The 23,698-nt window shown below is 37.6% G+C and overlaps 1 protein-coding gene across 1 annotated transcript in view; it reads right to left on the bottom strand.

Annotated features, from left to right (window-relative positions):
* Nucleotides 1-10,481: 10,481 nt before the first annotated feature.
* The window catches only part of LOC126267505 (alpha-L-fucosidase-like), a 112,298-nt gene continuing 99,081 nt past the window's right edge, over nucleotides 10,482-23,698 (bottom strand). Inside the window, exons 7-9 of the mRNA XM_049972802.1 lie at nucleotides 20,763-20,925; nucleotides 16,475-16,622; nucleotides 10,482-10,778 (exon numbers count right to left, since the gene is read on the bottom strand). Of these exons, the coding sequence (XP_049828759.1) occupies nucleotides 10,644-10,778; nucleotides 16,475-16,622; nucleotides 20,763-20,925 (446 nt within the window). The 3' untranslated portion in view covers nucleotides 10,482-10,643. The remainder of the gene's footprint in view (nucleotides 10,779-16,474; nucleotides 16,623-20,762; nucleotides 20,926-23,698) is intronic.

The raw sequence follows: 23,698 nt of genomic DNA, 5'->3' as shown, positions 1-23,698 counted from the left end.
GACCTCTGTGCAGGAGCTGTAGTATTGTTGGATGTAAATAATTTCTTTAGGTTTTATGAAAGATGATTTGACAATATTCTGGTATGGTAGTCAATGAAGGTTCACACATTATTCTCTTGATTGCCAAATGCATTTCATTCAGCATCTGCCTAACTATAGCCCTACACTTTGTTTTATACCTATGATGATGTTTCTTTACAGTGACTGTACCACATGGAGGATCCCTTCCATTATGAATTTTTCTACTGGGTACACATCTACCCAGTACATGTCATCCATTCTTTCAAACTTGAGCCACAGTTCCTCTACATGCACCTGGTTGCTTGTTTTAGTTGCCATTTGTGTTTTGGAATTCATTGTTATTATAACTGCCTCACGGCCACTGATACCAGTTCCAGTGAGGACATCCTCAAACATTTCAGGTTTGTTTTTTACCATTAAATCCAACATAGTTCCAAGATGAGCAGCATCCTAAACTATCTGTTCTAGGTAGTTTTCAGAGTAGGCATTTAGTAATGATTCACAAGATGAGTCTGGTGGATGATTGAAGGATTCAATTACCATTTTATATCCACTCCTGATACTGAGACTTGCCCAAATGATCTCACATGCAGCTTCAGTTTCTCTCTTGGTGGATTCCATTTTCTTGTCTACTGTGACAAATACACATCCTCCAATTCCCATTAGCCTATTCTTTTGATATACACTTAAAATTTTCCCAAAAATCTCATTGCTATGGATTTCAGGCTTCAAATGGCTTTCTGTGCCTATTATTATGTGACCTTCACTGCTTTTCAGGCATGCTTCAAATTCTGGCATTTTGTTGTTAATGCTTAAGGAGTTAGCAACTATGATTTTAAAAGTGTTGCCTGTGGGGGGCATTCTTTTGGATCTTACACTTATTCTTCTTGGTCTGCTGCAGCTATGATTACATGGACTGGAAAAAAGAGTCTCCCAATCCAAAACAAACCTTCTGTGCATGTCACTCACAGTCAATCTACTTGGGTAGCAGCCTCTGATGTGTAGTGCATGCCTGACCCATTTAAGGAGGCCCTATAGCTGTCAACACTATGGTGCAACTCCAGGAAGTCATGGCTTAGCTTGTTATAGAACCTTCTAAGTCTTTGTTTCAGTCCTTCCAGTTGGTTCAAAACCAGGGTACCCTGATCAGTTCTGGGGACAATGCGGCGAATTGTGAGCTTTGTTGAAATTCCATGTGCAATGGTGGTCTTCTAATGGTCCCTAGAATTGCACACTACTTAATCTAACATATGCTAAGAACAACACAAACACACATGCTCGAGGGAGAACTCTAACCTCAAGCACAGCACAGTGACAGTACCAGTACTTTCTGATTACAGTTTCATATACAAGCTGTTTGTTCATTTTCAGGGCAATAAATCCAGACATTTAAGATCAGGTAGTCTTAGTGTAAAGATCTTCAATACAGTGACAAAATTTTTCTTCCAAAGCAACAGTATTCATGATTTGCTGCTGGTCTGTAAATTGTGTATGGGATGAGGATCACCATTCCTCATTAAGTACCAATGTGCATATTTGAATGTTGGTGTGAAATAATCTGGTGAATGGTTGCAGGTTTCTGTACCCATTGATAGAATTGTTGTTGTTTCTGTCTTACTTTCAAAGGTTGATTCTGTTGTCCAATCCTGTTTTCTTGCCAGCAAAGCTTTTCATTTCAGCATAACTGCTGAAACCTATGTGATCACCAATTTTCCTTATGTACTTGCATCTAGGCCTATTTCTGTGATACTTACATTTCTCCAGCCCTCCTACACTTTGGAGCAACAGCTCACTTCATAACAATGCTGTGTTGAATCCTGAATCACAGACCAATTGTGAGGGCAAGGTCATTAAAAAAAAAATTACATTGTCGTATGGGCATTGCTGGCTGGGAGGGCCCCATCTGGGGAAGTTCAGCCAATGAGTGCGAATCTTATTGCAGTCAACGCCACATTAGGCGACTCATGTGCCGGTGATGAGGATGAAATGATGATGAGGACAACACAACACCCAGTTCACAAGCGGTGAAAATCTCCAACCCGCCTGGGTATTGAACCCAGGCCCACTGCATGGGAGGCAAGCACGTTACCATTCAGCTAATCAGGTGGACAGCTATTTTCAATATTCCATCAATTAGTAAGTCCTATAAACTTCAGGAAGACACAAATGTTAAATAATAAATACTTCCAGGAGGAAGAATTGAGCTAGTCATCCATATGACACCCACTATTGATTATTATTACAACTTCTGGCATCAATCTCGGCTGAAAAATTTTTCCATTGTCAGAGATAATTACATCTTTAGCAAGAAACCTGGCAATTTCCAGAGCTCCAGCAGTAGGTACAGTGGTAGCAGAAAAATGGGTAAGGTTATCTGTGCACACTATTATCCATTTATTTCTATTTTTCTGGTTTGTTTTGAAATAAAGTGTTTACCTAGATTTTTTTATTATGTATTATAATGGCATACCAGCATGTTAGGAAGCTATTGTTTATGCAATATGGAATATATCTCAGTAACTATTAAGGCAATCACCTTGAAATTGGAGAGGCGAACTACTATTATTATTTGACAGTGTTGTGTACAGTTCTATTACAGTCAGTTTACTGAAAGATACAGAGGTTAAACCACAGGCTGTATATGATGTAGTGACTTGATATGCACATTCACTGACACACACCACATTCAGTTAGACACACCAGCAGACACATGCATAACATGGGAATGGAGCTGTTGAGTATATACAGGCATTCAATTTTCACTCTGAAAGAGTGACTACATACTGCTAGGACACAACACCATTCAAGACATGTAGTGTGCCTTTGAATGTAGACAGCAGTCAAATATTTTCACTCTGTGTTGCAGGCATTAAAGCGACCTGTCATATATTACCAGCATCTCTGTCTAGGTATTCCCTACCTCCTTATTAATGTGAATGAACAGTTATTTGACTTCCTACAAAATACTCTGTTTAAATTTACACTTGTGGCCATTTTTATAACAGCGGTTGCAGAAAGGCAACAATCACTCCAAAAATAATGGACACTACAATAGATACGCAAATCATAATATTTCATTTGAATAGAGCAAGATTTTAGCTATTCACTTCATCATTTTTAGGGTTCTGTATCTCGGTGGGTTCTGTAGCTCAGTTAGTAAAAATGGAACCCTTATAGGATCATTTTGTTTTATGTCCATCTGTCTGTCTGTTGAGACCCCTTTTTATCAGGAATGGGTAAACATATCAGGCTGAAATTTATATCACATAGTAAAGTCTACAGGTGGTGTAAAAAATTTAGGCTTCTAAACCATTGCAATCAAAAGATATGGCTATTTATGTCATGTATTTTGATATTCTCAAACACACACATTAAAACCTACAGGGTACTTCCTGTTGACCTAGAATCATTAAATTTGGCAAGAAGTGAGGTTTCACAATACAAGTAAAGAAGAAAACAAAAAATTGTAATTATATCACAAAAAATATTTTTTTGTCATTATAAACTTACATTGCATAGGCAATCTGTCAAAAATCTATCTCTGGAACTATTGTACAGATTTTGATATGCTTTTCAATAATAGGAGAATGAAGGTTTCTATATATAATTTACAAATATTTTGTGCTGACTGGCTGAGCTATGATGAAATGAAGGCCCTGCCACTATGAAAACCATGCCTTTTCTATCTAGCAGTGATGAGGCACAATCATGTTTTTAGATTTGTTAAATTGTTTTCAACCACTTTCGGCCCTTACCTCAAGCCATCGTCAGGCTTTTGAGCACCACTGTGGCTCCTAGTGGCGGCAGATGGAACGAGATCCAGCAACAACCTTACTTTTAAGGATTTCACTCCAACTGCCGCCACCAACAGCCACAATGGCAGTCAAAAGAATTAAGATGGCCTGAGAAAAGGGCCGAAACTGGTTGCAAACAAATTTAAAAATCTGGAAGCGCAACTGAGACTGAAACTTCCTGGCAGATTAAAACTGTGTGTCCGACCGAGACTCGAACTCGGGACCTTTGCCGTTTGCGGGCAAGTGCTCTACCATCTGAGCTACCGAAGCATGACTCACACCCAGTACTCACAGCTTTACTTCTGCCAATATCTTGTCTCCTACCTTCCAAACTTTACAGAAGCTCTCCTGCGAACCTTGCAGAACTAGCACTCCTGAAAGAAAGGATACTGCGGAGACATGGCTTAGCCACAGCCTGGGGGATGTTTCCAGAATGAGATTTTCACTCTGGAGTGGAGTGTGCGCTGATATGAAACTTCCTGGCAGATTAAAACTGTGTGCCCGACCGAGACTCGAACTCGGGACCTTTGCCGTTTGCGGGCAAGTGCTCTACCATCTGAGCTACCGAAGCACAACTCACGCCCAGTACTCACAGCTTTACTTCTGCCAGTATCTTGTCTCCTACCTTCCAAACTTTACAGAAGCTCTCCTGCAAACCTTGCCACCGGGCGTGAGTCCTGCTTTGGTAGCTCAGATGGTAGAGCACTTGCCCGCGAAAGACAAAGGTCCCGAGTTCGAGTCTCAGTCGGGCACACAGTTTTAATCTCTCAGGAAGTTTCATATCAGTGCACACTCCACTGCAGAGTGAAAATCTCATTACGGCAACTCAGACTGTTTTTATCTGATTTTTAGCATTTATACCAATCACTGTGCTCTTGAATGTTTATTAAAATTTTTAATTACTACACTGATAATTTACGCCTGCCACATGTACAGCATCTGTAATGTTTCAAAGCAAACTAACACTGGTAAGTGATGCAAGATTGCACTTCCATAAAATATATAAAAATTGAAATGTTACACACATTTGTGTAACAGTAATAGCCAGTAGCTCTATGACGAGCTGCACCGTTTTTTTTTTTTTATTTGGAGACTTCCATCAAATCTTACCAGTAATGCCAACAGCGATGAGAGCAGATGAAGTTAACACATCTACAATTGCCAGTTAGCACAGCATGTTAATATAACTCTGAAATTAATAAAATAAATGAAAAATTGTACCTACAAATATGAAATCACACAAAAAATTTAAACTTAAAGTTAACAATATTACGAAAAGGAAAGTTGCTACTCACCATATAGCACAGATTCACACGACTGATGTTTCTGGCAGCTGAAGCCATACTGACAAAGCATCTACAAGATGCTTTGTCAATGGTCTTGTCCGAAAGCTTATTTGTGACTGTCTTTTTGTTGTGCCTATCTGCAACTCAGCATCTTCGCTATATGGTGAGTAGAAACTTTCCTTTTCATAAAATTGTCACTTTCCATCCCGCGTTGTCCGTATTTTGAAACTAAAAATTAAAACATTCTCGAAAGTTTTGCAATTCCCGGAACTGATATCATGCCAGTATCGACATTGATAACTGTCAAAAATCGTCCAGGTTCTTGATTCCCAGGATGAATGAATAGACATAACCAATTGTACATGGCCACACTTTGCTGTGCCTCAGTCAGCTTAAATAGAAAAGAAAGAAAACAGAAAGCACACATTTGTAATATATATATATGGGAATTAAATAAAATAGAAAGAAACTTCCAAAAGGGAAAAATATATTAAAAACAAAGATTCCAAGACTTACCAAGCGGGAAAGCGCCGGCAGACAGGCACATGAACAAAACACACAAACACACACACAGAATTACTAGCTTTTGCAACCGATGGTTGCTTCTTCAGGAAGGAGAGGGAAAGACGAAAGGATGTGGGTTTTAAGGGAGAGGGTAAGGAGTCATTCCAATCCCGGGAGCGGAAAGACTTCCCTTAGGGGAAAAAAAAAGGACAGGTGTACACTCGCACACACACACACACACACACACACACACACACACACACACACACACACACACACACACACACACACACACACGTCTGCTTGTGTCTGTGTATGTGCGGATGGATATGTGTGTGTGTGTGTGTGTGTGTGTGTGTGTGTGTGTGTGTGTGTGTGTGTGTGTGTGTGCGCGAGTGTACACCTGTCCTTTTTTTCCCCTAAGGGAAGTCTTTCCGCTCCCGGGATTGGAATGACTCCTTACCCTCTCCCTTAAAACCCACATCCTTTCATCTTTCCCTCTCCTTCCTGAAGAAGCAACCATCGGTTGCGAAAGCTAGTAATTCTGTGTGTGTGTTTGTGTGTTTTGTTCATGTGCATATATGGGAATTACATATACATCATAATCTCCTTATATGGAACCCAGTGGCATGGCATGGTTGTAAAGGTTGGGGGGACACTGCAGTTATTATAGGGAGAGACATAATAGTACAATAAACAATAATTTAAACAAATGAAACAAAATGCATCAAATAAAATGACGACTACTACTACCACTTCCACCGCCACTAACAATAATAATAATAATAACTAACTAACTAACTTGTTCAAGAAACGATGGCAAATTTGTAAAACTCCAGCAGCAACAGAAGAAGCACTTATATTTTCTTGTACACAAGTTCAATGCGCCTGTCGTTTCTCTCCACGAATAAGTCTGTAACTTAGTCTACAAAGATCTGATCACTGGATAGCTCTCCAAGTAGTGTCTTTTCTATTGCTAACATGCTCAAACACGACAGCCGGGTGTTGGACATTGAATTCCTTAAATAATTCTTTACTTGTTTAAGAGTACTCATGCTTCGTTCACTGCTTGCTGTCGTTGCGGGTAGAGTCAAAACCAAACGCAGGAACTTCGTTGTTTCTTCATAAACAGTGTCTAAATCATTGTTGACAGTGTACTTTAACAGGATTCTTGGAGATAGGTGTTTTTTCTCATCAACGTATACAGTTCATTTTCAAGTTGTTGTTGTTTGAAAAAAGTGTACTGTTCTAATAACTGAAGCAGTTTCAACTATGGGAATTCTTTTTGATAGTTCGGGAAACATTTTTCGTTTGGAAGTTCAACAAACTGAATTTGGGGAAAATCTTGAAATCTTCTTCTCATCTGAAAAATTTGCAGATCCAGTATCTCGTAAGTTAGTGCCCTGAGAGATGTCTTTTGACTATCACAGAATGATAAGTTGCCATTCAGACATAAGCTGCATTTAATGCATTTGTCAACAAATGTTTCCGTTCTTAATTGTCATAAGTTTATTAAAACAGTTCTTATTTCGTCATGGCAAGTAGTTATACTGACAGATTTTGACTGAAGAACGTTAAAGAGACGATCAACATAAACAAAGCACCCTCAGTAGAAGCAAAGCAAGTAGACAAACGTAGGATCATCCATCCGTCGTTTCATTCCCACAACAGAGCTCCAAGATTCTGGGTCCCACTGCAAGTCTGTATCATCCATTATATAACTAAAAACACTGTACAGCTCTGAGAAATGACTAGACATTGTTGAAACTGCCCTGGAACGAAACTTCCAGCGAGTGTTGCTTACATGTGGCAGTTTAAATCCTTTCTCAGTTAGCAGTACAGTTTGTTTTGATGATTTGCTGAAAAACAAATGGAATGCAGTAAGATCGCTTCAAACATGCATACTTGTCATATAATTTTGGAGGCATGTAACAGCACCAATTTCAGTTGGTATACATAACAATGAATAAACAGCGCTTAGGGACTGAACTGCTTCACCATTGTTGTAGTCCTCTTTCTCTGCCCGCCATTACTGAAGCGCCATCATATGTTTGACTAACCGCTTTTCCTTCCACATTCCATTCTTTCAATACTGCATGAATAGTGTTTGACAAACCTTCAGTAGTTTCATCTCCAGAAACATCATAAAATCCTACGAATCTTTCCTCAATTTTGTCTGCAATACAGTACCTGAATATTATACTCATTTGACTCTTGCATGACACATCTAATGTTTCATCAGTCTGAATCGAAATGAAATTGCACTTCTGAATTTCAGATTTTATTTTCTCATTTCTGCCAGAGTTACCATTTCTATTACATCATTCTGTATATCTTGAGAAGTTCCTTTAAAGGTTGAATATGATGACAGATGCTCTCGGATTAACTGCTCTCCTTGAGCTAGTAAATCCAAAAATTCCATATAGTTACCTTTTTTGCTGGAGGATTCATCTTCTTGATGGCCGCGAAAGGCTAGTTCTTGTTTACAAAGAAGTACAATTGCCTGAATAAGACAAGCAAATACTCTCCTGTTGGATGCAACTTATTCGCTGTATTTTATTGCTTTCAGACGAGTGCCTTCAGAAAGGGCATGCTCAATTCTACTTTTGCCCAATAACTGAAATGACTCTTTGTTCTTAAGGTGACGTTTTGATATCTGATGCTTTTGTGCTTTCCTGTCAAAGTTCTTTATTGTACAAATGCCCTCATTGGACCACTCCTGTTCACCACCAAACAGAAGACATGTATAACAATATAATCTGTTATTAACTGCACCAGGTTGTCTGAAAAGTGCGTTTTTGTTTGGCTTCACTTTAAACTACACTGAGTATAGGAGTAGGTCATTTGTCCTTCAATTCACACTTTTTTTTGCACGTTAATATAGAAAAAGGCGTTTTTAATAAAAATTCTATAAGGTGTTCAGTTGCTGGCTCACTCATGTTGGTGACACAACGAAAATATGCACTAAAATCACACAAGAATGACTATGAAAACAAACCGCGCGACTGTTCACTTCCGTGTTAAAAGCCAGCATAGAAGCAGCAGAGACTAGTTTTGATACCTGCTAGCAAACGAGGCACATGAGCCTTTGTAGAAAAGGGGTAGTGGAGGGGAACCGAGAATGCCAATAAAACACAGGTGCACACAGCCAGCTAAGGGAAGAGAGGCAGAGACTGAGAGCAGTCAAGTCTCAAGCAGGCAAATACACCAATACTCAGGGTGCGGCACAGGCTACCAAACTGATGTTTTCGCACATTTGGAACTCTTAGTAGAAAGTTTTTTTTATATTTTCGTTGTGAATTACTACTGCATCTTTTTTAAGCGTGAATACAGAGGAGACTTAAGTCTCAAAGTCTCCCCTCATGCTACACCAATGATGGAACCTATGTTGTATGAGTCCTATTCACAGTTATCTGGATTTTCCTTACAGTCAGCCTCATTCATTATGCACTTTAGCCAATGATGAACAAGAGCCTGCATGTGGGGATTGTAAAAACCTGGTCCAGATGTGGCTTATAGCTTTGAAGACAGGATCTGAATCTAGAAAATGTTAGCCATCTAGTCCCTCTTTTATTCGCCCTAAGAGATGGAAGTCGGAAGGTGCTAAATCAAGATTGTACAGTGGATGTGGCAATGCTGTCCACACAAATTTGCAGTGAATTCTGTGGTCACAAGACTGTGGTAGGGCATTTTGTTATTGTGATGTGAGTGAAAGTCTAACCTGACTGGAAAATTTGGGCTTTCAGCCAAGTCATTGTCATCTTGTAGTGTTCTGAAGTGACAGTTGCTTTAGGCTCCAAGACAACTCAAATTACACTCTCTGCCTATCCCAGAAGACTGTCCCTGTAGATGTCTGTATTTTGAACTACCTCTTTGTTAGCAAATTCCCATATTTGTATCCCATGAACTGTGTTTTTTTTAATTTCAGCTCATAGTCATGACACAATGTTTCATCTCTGGCAGTGATGACATTCAGTAAGTTTCACTATCAGCTGTGTTTTTACCCAATTAGTCCTGACAAATTTCCATTTGATGGTTTTTTTCAGTCTCATGCACGCTTCCACGGAATCTATCTCACACACACTTTGCAGTAACTAAGGTTGCATAAGACTTTATGTAATGCTTTACAGCTAATTTACAGCTGTGCACACAATTCATTCATCATCTGCCAATCATGGAGGATAAACTGACCAAGATACTGTTCATTGTGACATAGTATGAGGAATGGCTGGAAAGCAGAGTTCGCCAGGAAACGGGGTGGGGGATGCTGGCTTGTCACACTAATTCTTTCCACCAATATTGAAACACCAGTACCTCTTTACACTGCTCAAGTCTACTGTAGCATCTCTAAACACCTTTACCACGCATCAATAAATTTGACAAGACATAATTTGTTCAGCAGGGAGGAATTCAATGACACACCTCTGCTTTATATGAACCTCAGTGTTTGGCTACATTGTGCAATGCTGCTATGCTACTGCAATATGTCACAAGACTACACTTACATAACTTGGCTCAGTCAATCTGTCAAAACAAAAGAAGTAGGGGGCCTTAGTTTTGGAATGGCACTTGTGCCCTAACTATAAAACTTGTTTCAAACCAAATTTGTACACACAATGAATAACAAATGAGATAACTAATATTGTTTTTGGAGTATACAATAGCTGTAGTTGAAGTTTCACTTCACTTTACAGTAGTCTAATCTTTCACTTGACAAATGATAAAAAGAAATTCTTGTTGCACTTAGTTAGTTGCTGTTATTATCTTTATATGCAGGAATATTAACAGCAGAAAGTTTACTTGTGCTGTAACATCAACATTTTCTTTGGATAAAAGTGGTGTAGATAGCAGGAGAAAAAAGTTTATTGACACACAATTTGTATATGAAACAGTGTTCCACAATTTATTTGTATGGTTCAGTGCAATGAGATTCACATATAATCAGTTCTTAGTCAAATATACATTCACATAATTTCCTATACTTTATCTGAATCACCATATATATATTTTCACTGTGCTATCTAGCCATCAGAAACCTTCACTCTGATGTTGTAGCATCCCATGAACTCACTGAGTCTGCAAGATCTGAAAACTTCAGTACCCATGCCCAGTTCGTTGGAACTTGTGATTTATTTGGTAAAGTAATAACCACCTTCTTTCCTGAGGCATTCCACTAAAAATGAAAAAATATGTAAGTAAAAAAAGGTTATAATAATACTTACAGAAATAGTGATATTGACATTACACAGAATATGAAACCTAGAAAGTAAAATAGAAAGAAACTTCCACATGGGAAAAATATAATAAAAACAAAGATTCGAAGACTTACCAAGCGGGAAACTGCCGGCAGACAGGCACATGAACAAGACACACAAACACACACACAGAATTGCTAGCTTTTGCAACCGATGGTTGCTTCTTCAGGAAGGAGAGGGAAAGACGAAAGGATGTGGGTTTTAAGGGAGAGGGTAAGGAGTCATTCCAATCCCGGGAGCGGAAAGACTTCCCTTAGGGGAAAAAAAGGACAGGTGTACACTCGCGCGCACACACACACACATATCCATCCGCACATACACCGTGCATTGCAGACAGCTTGGTGAGTCAACGTCTGCAACCCTCCAGACTATATCTTAACACCAATGGACTTCTCTTCGACAACATTAACTGGAGACTTTATGGCACTTATGGTACACCCCACAATCCAAACTGGTTGTGTTCATACTCGAATCTGAGATTCAGATCTGAAAATACTGTTAGTTCTGCTCAGGTTTATCAATTCCACGTGCCGTACTAAACCCTTCATATCCTTGTAGGCTGGTACACTATGGGTAGGACTGGTGGAGGCCCTACAGCTGTGTACAAATTCCTGGGGTACCTTTTTTTATGTAACAAGGTAAAGTTATAATTAACCCAAAGGTTTGTTTGAGCCATATAGGACATTAGTAGGGATGGTCATATCGGAAGTGGTACGTCCTTGCCTTTTTGCTACCTTTGGGCTGACATCCAGTCAATTGTACGGGGATCTATAGTTTAACACTGACTCTGAACTATGTCACAATTTAACACTTCACTCTTATTGTAATCACCTCAAGCGGTGCAATAAGCAACAAGTGATGATATAACCCTGGACCTCTGGATTTGTTGTTTGACATTTACACACCAAGCCACACACTATTATTTAAGAAAAATAACATACATAACTCTAGGATCTTATGATAGGTCATGGGAATAGGAGGAGAAATAACATCAAATGGTATATGGCAGGGTTATCAGAAGTGTGGCAAAAAATAAGATCAAATAGAATTACAATCAGGACATGTATTTTATTATGGATGAACAGAAGAGGGAGGAAACTGAGATGTAGGCAGTATTATATAAAAGAACATTTAAGGCAATACATCGGCCAACATCCAAGGTATCTTGAACACAACAGGAAGATCAGTTTTAAAAATAAACAAAAACTATTCCACCATAATGTCTCAAATCTACATGCCAAAGATCTCACATTCTGATGAGTGGATACCTCCGAAAAGAGTTACAGAAATTTATAAATGACATCAAATCCAACTACAAGATAGTAGTCGATACAGAAACTAAAGAATGATTCTTCAGTAGAAAACTGTGTGTGTGATACTAGAAATGATAAAGATCTTACATTAGGCATTACTAGCATTTGCCAAGAAATAATAAAGGGATATTCATCCTTTACATGACTATTACATATCTGGAATGAAAATAGGAGCATAGGCAGGGCTGTAGCAAGGCCAGGGTGAGCTAAGCCGCCAGCTACGGGTGTAGGCACATAGGGGGTGTGTGAAAACTGATCACTTAAAACAGGAGCCCACACAGAATGTTATGGTGCAGTTGGCTGGCAGCGGACCACTATGACTCGACTCACTGAAATGCCAATAAAAGAGTTATTTTTATTACTAAAGTGTAAATTAATGTGTAACATTATACTGGCAGAAAAACAATACTTTTTTTTAGCAACAAAGTCACAGAATAATTTTTTTGAAGGCAACTGAAGACAAATACTGGAGGGATACCAAAGCAAATAAACAGAGTAAAAAGGGCTCAAGTGCTACTGGTTAATTAAAGAGAATTCCCATTACAAACCTTCTCATGTGCCTCAAAAGGGAGATTTACAATCAGTGTATGGTACTAGTTTTGACTTACTGCAGTGAGACAAGAACTTTAAATGCTAAACCATTCAGGAATTTATGATTATTCAGTGAGCATTGGGGAGACGCACAAAACGAATTTAAACAAACAAAAAAATCATGGAACAAACTGATGTGTAAGATCTAACTATGACCATAATAAAAATAACGTGGAGATGAACATTGTATGTAACCAGGCAAATAGACAATCCACTGGACATAGAAACACACCACAGGATAGAGCAAATAGACAAACTAAAGGAAGCTGGGTAAATAACATCCAAAAACATACAAGAGCAACATGGATTTGTATAGCTAAAGACCATAATGTATAGAGAATTCTAGAGGAGTCCTTCTGGCAGCAGTGAATGACAAATGGATGGTGGTGGTGATGAAGATGATGAATGAATAGTATACATTTGTGATCCTAACATATCACAGACATGTATTTTAACTATCAACAAATTCTGAATTACTTTACAAAGTGATAGAATTTAGTAACTGTCATGGAACTTCACACTGAAGTGTGATGTGTTTAGTTCTATTCAATGAGGCAGTTAAGAAATACACTTAAGTGTGCAAATAAATTAATTTTCTGTATTTATTTATTCTTTTAACATAAAATACTTGGCTCTAAATCATTATTTTATTCTTAATGTAAGTAAATCTCTCACTATCAATGGGTTGGTTTGAACACCACAGTCCCTTACAAGGCTTGGCATATTGGAGGTAGTATGCAAAAGCCTCACAACTGTTAATATTGCACATTACAACCAGCTGGCCAAATGGAGACTCGAAATGAAGCCCCTTCCAGACTTCCAGATGCTGATAAAACTGTCTCACATGAGTATGCAGTTTCTCAGCATTCTCCACAGACATCACCCATCATATGCCCCTTTTCATGCCCTTTATATGCCCTACCAGGCCTGATAACAATACTATACATGAACACCCTAATGCACTCTGTTGGCCATTCAAACTGACACAGGGAATTGCAACACTAATAATTTACATACCTGCTGGTACTGCGTACCTGTACAAAGTTACATTGACATACAATCATGTTATCCCTAAGTGCTGTTTTTGACAGAGGGTGAACACATACATCCCACTGAGGATTATCTTGTACTGCTATTCCCAGAAATTTTACAATTTCCATTAATGTCAAGATCAGTTGTACAACTTTATTTCAAAGTCTGTCTGCCCTGTGGAGTTAAAATCCATTACTGCTGTTTCCTTGCTGGTGACACTGAGGTGACTTTCACTGAAGTACTGAACTATTTTATTTGTAGCAAAACAATGGAAACTCCATATAGAATTATCTTTGCAACTGGAAAGCTGTATTTTATGTCACTTACATGCATCAAGAAAAGAAGGGATCCCTGTACCAGGCTCTTGGGTACCCCATAAGAGATCTGTTTGAAAAATTCCAGAACATTCGTAATTTTGTGTCAATGGTGTGTTGCAGCAAAATACAGTTGGCATCCCTGCACAGTGCTGTGCTTAATGTGTAACTGCTGTAAGTTTCACTGTCGTATGTCCATTAGTTATTGTTCAGTGCTGTACTGAGGAGAGCATCGTGTTGTGTAGTTTGCGGATTTCAAGATGACAGAGTTAGTGGAGCAGTGCATATGCATTAAGTTTTATGAGAAACTCAAGAACACCTTTACAGAGACACACCAAATGATGCAAGAAACCACAATGATGAATGCTTTCACTGTACTTGGTGTTACAAATGGTTCACATGGTTTAAAAATGGCCAGACACAAGTTAAGGATGATGCTCATTTAGGATGCCCTTCAATGTCTACCAATGATGTTCATGCCAGGAAAGCCAATTAAATTGAGCTTGCCAATTGAAGATTGCAGAAGAATGTAACATTTCAGTTATATCATGTCATAAAATTCTGAGACAGCAACTTGGAATGCATAGTGTTGTCACTAAGTTTGTCCCACAGCTCGTGAGTAAAGACCAGAAACACCTTTATCTTGTAATCTGTGAAGAGCATTTGCCTCATGCAAATGAGAATAAGATGTTTCTTAAGAGAATCGTAACTGGTGATGAGACGTGGGCCTACTATTATGATGTCGAGACCAAGATTCAATCTTCACAATGGATTGGGAAAAGTTCTCCAAGACGAAGAAAAGTTCATCAGGTCAGGTCAAATGTCAAAGCCATGCTGATAGTTTTCTTTGACTTTGAAGGGATAGTTCATCATGAATTTGTGCTATGGGGACAAACTGTTAATCAATGGTACTATCGAGATGTGTTGCAACACCTACAAGGAAATGTGAGAAGGAAATGGGCTGAAATGTGGTGAGACAATTCATGGCTCTTGCATCACGATAATGGACCTGCACATTCATCCCTGTTGATGTGTGACTTGCACAAAAAATAAAAATTACTGTGCTGCCTTATGCTCTTTACTCTCCAGATTTGGCCCCTGTGGACTTTTATTTTAGTTCCGAAGTTGAGAACCCTGTTGAAAGGATGTAGATTTGCAATGATAGACAAGATAAAAGAAAAATTTGCAGATGGCGCTTCACACAATCCAGCAATAGGCTCACCAAAACTGCTTCTGGAATTGCAAATGGAATTGGGAGCGGCGTATCAACTGTGGAGGAGAATATTTCGAAGGAGACCATGCACAGTAAGTAAAGATAAGCGTAGAAAAATTCTGTGGACACAGTTCCGGAATTTTTTGAACATACCTCGTATTTCATATCTGTAATGCTAGATATGTGAAAACCACTTGTTGTTTCAATATATAATTTGCTTCCTCTTAGATAAAATTTTATTAGATGACAAACAATGCGTATGTTCAAAGTTGCTATGAGAGTTATGAGATATTGACACAGTCAAATATCTTTTCAAGATAAAGGAATATGCCTGTAAGATATTCCTTTTCCTTGATAGCCATAATTATCTCATCGACAAAATATACGACAGCTACCACAGTTGATTTTTTTTTTTTTTTTTTTTATTAAAACGATTCTGATTCTCAAAGACTACATTCAGTTCACTGAAAAACATGATAATTCAAGTGCATATAACCTTTCGATGATCTCTGAGAAGACAATAAAGTCATTGACATTCTATTATATTACCATTATAATTCATTAGAGGTCATTAATGAAATTATCCTTTCTTACTTGGAAGCTATTTATGACATTTCAAACCTTAGCAGCAGTATTGCTCCCTTATTTAATATGCGAGCTACAAGTTTCCTTCTTGTGTGTACTAGTCTGTCCTTAGAATATTAATGATATTTACAGAAAACTCCATATGGATGAACATTCTCTCGGTCTTCAAACATTTTGCTTTGGAACAGTGTTACCTTTTTCCTTGCTGGTACATTTCATTGTCTATACAGGTACTTTCACACAATATTATTATTTTTCCACTGCTACGGTTTGCACTGGACATGTGATGCCAAAATAGCATAAGAAGTCATCAGCAAAATTTTCATAAGTGTAACATTTTGTTTCAACTCATGCTGCATTTCCTAACAACTGATTATGGTTTATGGTATTGTCATTATGTGTTTAGATTTATGGAGATAAGGAAATTGACAGGTTACTCATGCACAACAAGTAAAGATTTATACATAAATATTACCGAATAGTTTTAATATAACAAATTTAAGACATTGGTAAGTAGTATGTTTAATGCAAAATTAATTTTTTTGATGGACAAGGATTTTACATACCTGTAAAGGCTTTCCTACACCAAGCATAGTGACAATTGAGGTATTCTTAAATTTAGGTGCACCCAATGTAATGGCTCCTGATTTAGGCCATTTCAATATTATACCATAAACTGACTTTTGAACTGAGTTATCGCCACTCTGGGTATACCTGTGCAAAAATAAAATTAAATATACTCTAAGAAGCTCATGGTGCAATAATTAAACATAAAGAACTGTTTTACTTTGTACAGTGTGCCATAAAGCCAGCAGCTACTGTTCTTTCACTAGTGTATCATGCTGATATCAGATAAGTTGTTTCCAGCTACAAATCTGAATAGGAGACTAATCTACCTCTACACTTTCTTTGTAATTTAAGAGGCCACAATGTAATTAGAAAGGTTGCATTAACTTTGTACAGCTTGCATGTAGTGTTTTCCCTTGGCTTTTGAACCCTTGAGTCTTTAACTATTGATTAGGATTAAAAAATGTGATGTAAAAGAAAAAAAGTAGCTGAGAGGAAAAAGAGAATCAATCACACAAAAATGCCATTATGTCTTTATCATAATTACCCATACTGTGGCACAAGTTCACATTCTTTATACAGATACAAAATCTGTTCAGTTAATAACCAAACTGTTTTTACATGGAAATAAATCATTGCAGTGAGGTGTCATTGGTGCGGCCATCACAAATTCCTAAATAACCACACTGTTGTTATCTCCTTCAATTTTGTTGTTGTCTGTATAAGGTGGCATAGTGTTAGTGGTGACTTTTATGAAGTATGGTTTACATGAGCAATAATGCAATTTGAAACAGGTAGAGAAATATTTCACCTTTCAAGAAAGCTTATGAAGATAATGCTCTTGGTTGAATTCAGTGTTACAGATGGTTCTCCCAATGCAAAAATGATTGTCAGTCAACTCAAGATCACCCTCAACGTGGAAGGCCTTCGACTTCAATCGATGATGATTACAGTCGGAAAATAAATGACCAGGCACATGCCAACCATTATATAATTGTAAGAGAACATGCAGAAGCTGGCACCTCAAATATCACAGGTCATGAGATTTTAACATGAAACATGTCCATGAACTGAATTGCAGCAATGTTTATCTCTCATTTTATGACTGAAGAGCAAAAGGAACATAAAGTGATCATTTCCAAGAAACTTCTTTAACAAGCTCATGATGACAAAACATTCATGAAACAATCACAGGAGATGAGTGTTGAGTTTACAGTTGGGCTATGATATTAAGAAAAATAGTGTTCCACTCCATGGTATGGTGATACAGCAACCAATATGTACAATGAGGAGAAGAATACAGCCTTGGTTATGATATTGAAATTACTTTTTATTTTTTCATCACTGAAGCGCGTTTCGACTAATTCAAGGCATCTTCAGATTGTGCTTCATTAAAATCAATAAAACTAGAAGAGCTTGACCCTACCTTGGGATTGTACAAAATTAGTTAATTTAAAATTGGACTTAACTTGATATTGCTTTGCCAGGTTATTACTTTGCATCTTTTCCGCTTCTTACTCCTTCACTTTGTAGACTATAACTTTCATGAAAATGACTGGTTGCAGTTTCTACTTTTTAATTCTTTCTGTTTATTTGAAGGTTATTGGTATAAGTATGAGCTACCTCAGAACATTATTTCACATGACATTATTGAATGAAAATAAGCAAAATATGTCAACTTGCTGATTTGTCTCTGCCCAAGATTTGCAATGATTTGAAGTGAAAACGTGGCTGAACTAAGTTGTTTAGGAGTTCCAAGAAGTGTTGTTGTCCCCCCCCTCCCCCCCCCCCCCCCTTCCAAATTTAAATTCTCATCAATTCATAAATATGGATACAAGGGGAATCATACAGCTAACCAGTTGTACGCCAAATTTTACTCAAATTTTTACCTAGTTTTTGTCAGGTATAAAGCTGTCTTCCTCAGAAGAAGTAATAACACATGTTAAATATTGCACGAAAAGAGAAACAAAGACTTTGTCAACAGTAAATGATCCATGTAAAATCTAAGGTCAACTTGCATTACACACACAAACAGGCAACTCATGTCTACACAAATCAGATGGATAATTTTACTGCTGACTTAGCCTTATGGCTTTGTTTCTCTTTTCACACAATTCTTCTGAGGAAGACAGGTTTATATCTGTCGAAACATAGGTAAACGTCTTAATGAACTTTTGGTGTGCAACTGGCAGGCAATATTATTCCCATTATATCCATAATTCTATAGCTGTTGACTGCTGCCGTGTTCAAGATGTCTTCAATATGGACACCTAACAATTTTGAAGTCTGCACCCAAGTTATTATTTCCTCACTAGGTGTTACACTTCTCATTAGTGTAATATCTCTAGGTGGGAAGAAATAAATATGCTGTGTCTTTTTAAAATAGTAAATGAGACCATTCACAGAAAAAAATCACTCAATAATATCTTTAAGAACATTATTTACCATTTCTTCCATTGCTGTATGTATGTTTAGACCTATTGCAATATTAGTGTCATCTACAAAAAGAACTAATTCTGCTTGTTGTATATTTGACAGAATGTTGTAAACTTACATTAGAAAAAACAGTGCACGTAAGATTGAGTTTGTGAAACCCCATAAGAATCTCTTCCACTTAACATTGCTTGAATTATGAAGCATAACTTTCCACATTCTTTGGTTAGATATGACATTGTCCATTGATTGATCACGCCAAGTCCATAACCTCATTTTATCCAGGAGAATATTCTGATTCACACAGATAAATGCCATAGGTAGGTTACAGACAATACCAGCTTGTGGTCTTTTGTGATTGTAAAATTTGGTGAGCAAATGTGTAAATGGCATTCTCAATTGAATAACTCTTCTGAAATCCAGTTTGTGATTTGTGGAGGATACTATTGGTGCTCAGGTGGAATACTATTCTACAATACATTACCTTCTCAACTAATTTGGAAAATTATGTCAGTAGTGAAATGAGTCGGTAGTTTTTGACATCCCTCATATCATCTTTCTTATAGAGGGGTTTAACAATGACATATTTTAATTTCTCTGAAACAGTGCCCTGAGTTAGTGATGAATTATATATTTAGGAAACAGCAGTACTTATTACTGATTTCTGATATAATATACATGTTCCTCTATATTAATAACTTTTCTTAGTACTTTGGGCAGTTTTTTTAGTGTCCAACTACTGCAGGATCTTCACTCATTCTTGTCAACAGTTATATTTCCCTTTTTCTTTCACAATGTACTTTCATCCCTCTAGGGATCCATGGGTTTTGACATGGCTGTTTAATATCCTTTCTGGTTAAATTATGTGGAAAGCTCTTGTCAAATAATGACATGAATTTATTATGGAACTGATTAAATTTTACATCAGCATTTGGTTCATTAAAAATTTAGTTCTTGTAAACTATTTTTAAAAATGTTTGTCTTACAATAATTAATTATTGTAATTAATTTCCACTGAAAAGTATCTATACTGTAAGGCAACATCCTATTTACCCTAACTACCTGCACATCATGATTAGAGAGCATTCGTTACAGGGCATATAGTTATTTTCTTGCACTGGATATGATTGAGGCAATCATTATCAATTAGGGTCCTCCTATCTTTATCTGTCCATGATGGAGGAGGAGGAGGAGGAGGATATGAGTGTTTAACGTCCCGTCGACAACGAGGTCATTAGAGATGGAGCGCAAGCTCGAGTGAGGGAAGGATGGGGAAGGAAATCGGCCGTGCCCTTTCAAAGGAACCATCCCGGCATTTGCCTGAAGCGATTTAGGGAAATCACGGGAAACCTAAATCAGGATGGCCGGAGACGAGATTGAACCGTCGTCCTCCTGAATGCGAGTCCAGTGTGCTAACCACTGCGCCACCTCGCTCGGTGTCCATGATGGAAAGTTAATTAATGTGATCAAATTGTAGGTTTGTAATAAGATTTCCAGATAATCTTTTCTATCAGAATTCTTTACAAAATCTGTACTGAAATCACCACCAACTATTAATGGCTTGATGTTGTCTGACAGATAGGATAGTAAGAAATAAGTATGCCCCGTAAACACTTCAAAATTTTTCAGTGAAGATCTATATACAGTTACAATTAAAAGTGAACTATTTTTCAATATTAATTCACAAGCACACACTTCTATGTGCTGTCTACTTCATTAGTTCAAACATTTTTTTCATATGTACTTTCCTGTTTAGTATAATATTTGTATGTGTCTGTTTAATTTCTGGCTCTAAGTTTAATTCATGAAGATATTTGAATTGTAAAACATCTCTGGTCATACATTGATACATACCAAACACCTGAAGTAAGAGTGTCATTTTGTACTCTCCATGGCTTAGTGGAATAAATAGCTTCCCCATTTACATCAAGCCATTTGCCTATGTCAGTTAATCTTTCCTCAAATATAGTTGGAATCATTCCATCCTTTGAAGGACCAACATTCAAAAGCAGATTACCTGAAACAGAATATCACTGCCTTTAGTTTCATGAAATACTTTACTCAACAAGTGTTTGAAGATGGGAAGTCAGGAAATATGAAAGCAGAAGGAATAAATAGCTACTTTCAAATGGATATTAGATGGAAGGGAATACATGGATCCAGGGTATATGTGTTGAGAGTGACCTAAAATGGAACAAAGCATAAACTAGCTGTAGGAAAGCAGGTGACAGATTGACATTTACTGGAAGAATTCCAAGGAACTGCAGTTCACACACATAAGTACTGACCATGAGTATGGGGCACTTGCTTGATAGAATTAATGGAGGATAAAGAGAAAATTCAAAGGAGAGCAGCACTTCTTTTCTCTAGGAATCATTTAGTAAGTGTGAAGTCTCAGTGAGGTGTTCATCCAACTCCACTGAGTAGCCTGATGGTAGGAATCTGTAATGGCTTATACTACGTTCAATTGAATTTGGTATGGTTTCTGTGTTATTCTCCTTCAGGTGACATAATTGAGAATGAGGGACACTAAAATTGCTTTGTATCAGGTCATTAATCAAGAAAATAACTCACATATAATACTATAGCATTAAATATGGGCTACAGTGGTCTTCACACTTTCTTGTTAACACTGGATCAATGTTCACAGTAAAGACTATCCATCAAATTGTGCAGCAGCAGAGACCTAAGTAAGAGAAATATTACAATTTTATGTTGCCTATAGAAATGGGAAATAATGGAATGAAGTGTTGACCAGGACAAACATTAATAGCATGTTCAGTACCTTTCAAACCATATCATTATTATTTTGTCTTAGCTTTCCCGACCTATCAACATATACTAAAACCGACTAGGAGTGAAAATTGGCATGCAACTAGTATAAAAATCTCCAGAAAATATTTCTGCATCCCCTCCTTGCTTTCATTTTTTTTAAACTGAATTACTAGAAACACAAAATTATGTCTAACAGTACAATAAGATCCATCAACAAATTATAACTGATGAAAACAGGAGGAATGATGACTATGTCTCCAAATTAATAAGAAGTAGGGACACAGCACTTAATTAGAAACAAGTAGAAAGCAAATACACTAAATATTCCAGTTACAGCTAGGTAGTACATAAGTATCCTATGCCAACACTAGAAAATCCATAGTAGTCTAACAAGACAGCAAAAGTTCCCAAAATTTACCTTGGAACTCAAAATGTATACAGTTCCTGAAATTACAAATATCACTGTGTATCACTGGATCTCAAGCAATTTACACGAGGTGAAATCATATCAGCATTATGCTCACATAAGAAATAGCCCTGCTGTATTATTAATACAAATGGCACCTCTGATTCTCATTATGAATCAGACCTTAACTACAGATACTTTACACAATCTTCAAAAGTTGCTAAGGTTGTCCGCCCTCCACCAGAAGAGCACTACAGATAACACAAATATATTCAGACGTGCTACACAGCTTAGTGACATCCCAAAAACAACTGAGAAGCTCTTTCATAACACATTGCTGCAGTTGATAAACAAGAATTCACTACCACCAGTCAACAGAGCTACAGTCAGGCTACATACACATGTGAATATCTGCTCTATGTGAGTATCATAAAACCTATAGGTGAGTTATCATAAAACCTATAGGTGGAAAGGAAATGGATGCTGAAACATTACACATCTGTTAAAGCATTTGACATTCTTGATCATAATGCATAATTTAATTATATAAAGAGGAAAGGAATTTTAGGTTTTCCAAGTGAATAAATTAGATCCTATTCCACAAACCAGTAGCAAAATTTGCACCAACAAGACTATGTCACAGCAAATGCCATAAAAACAACAATATACCCATTCACAAATAATCTATTCATATACGGTGTACAATAAAAACAATTTTTTCAATGATTTCATGTTTGCTTTTAAATATTACTGTTTTTATTCACTATTGCAAATTTTGATTAGAGTACACAACACATGTCAAGAAATTGGTAATACAAACTTCACTGATATAAAACTATGGCTAATAAAATGCAGCAGTACTTTCATATTTCTGTAACTTTTTTGTGAAAAAACAGCTACATTTACACAACAAGACTACTGATAGAGCACTCCCATGATACACAGCCTTATCTGAAAGCACTTTCAGTGCTGGATAGGAGAGTTTGTGTGCTACAGTGCAGTTGAGGGATATTACAGCGGAAACATAACTACCAGCTGAGTCACCAAAGCCACGCAGGCCTCAATAGAGGAGCCAGACAAATCATGTCTCACATATGGCAATGGAGGGGGGGGGGGGGGAGGGGGTTCTATAAGCATAGGGAAGTCAGCCCCTTGGGGAGTAAATCCCAACAGAAAATCCTGCCCCCAGCCACAGGTCAGGGGCTGGGTGATGAAATTTTTGCAGGTAACACAATGGTCCTCAGGAGGATAAAGATTACAAGATGTGACCCATCAAAGAAAAAGGTTAGTGAGAAGGAAAATGGATATCCTGACAGTTTTGTACATCAGCCGTGGGTTGCATATGTCTGCTGCCAGTCCGACATCTCCACCATGCAGGCTCACTTATCCATTGCCTGCAAGTGTCTCTCCTCTGTCGATTGTGTATTTGTACAGGATGGGCATCACATGTCATGACACAGTGTTGTACACAAGCAGTATGTTTATATACCACTTGTTACAGGCTTTACCAGGGGGCACGAGCTATGGTTCCGAACAGCATACGCACCACACACTGCTATCAAAAAACAAATACCACCCACACATCTTGTGGATGCACACATACTTCCAC

The sequence above is a fragment of the Schistocerca gregaria genome, chromosome 4, assembly GCF_023897955.1.
Source record: "Schistocerca gregaria isolate iqSchGreg1 chromosome 4, iqSchGreg1.2, whole genome shotgun sequence".
NCBI lineage: Eukaryota > Metazoa > Arthropoda > Insecta > Orthoptera > Acrididae > Schistocerca > Schistocerca gregaria.
This window is presented reverse-complemented; position numbering and strand designations above follow the sequence as displayed.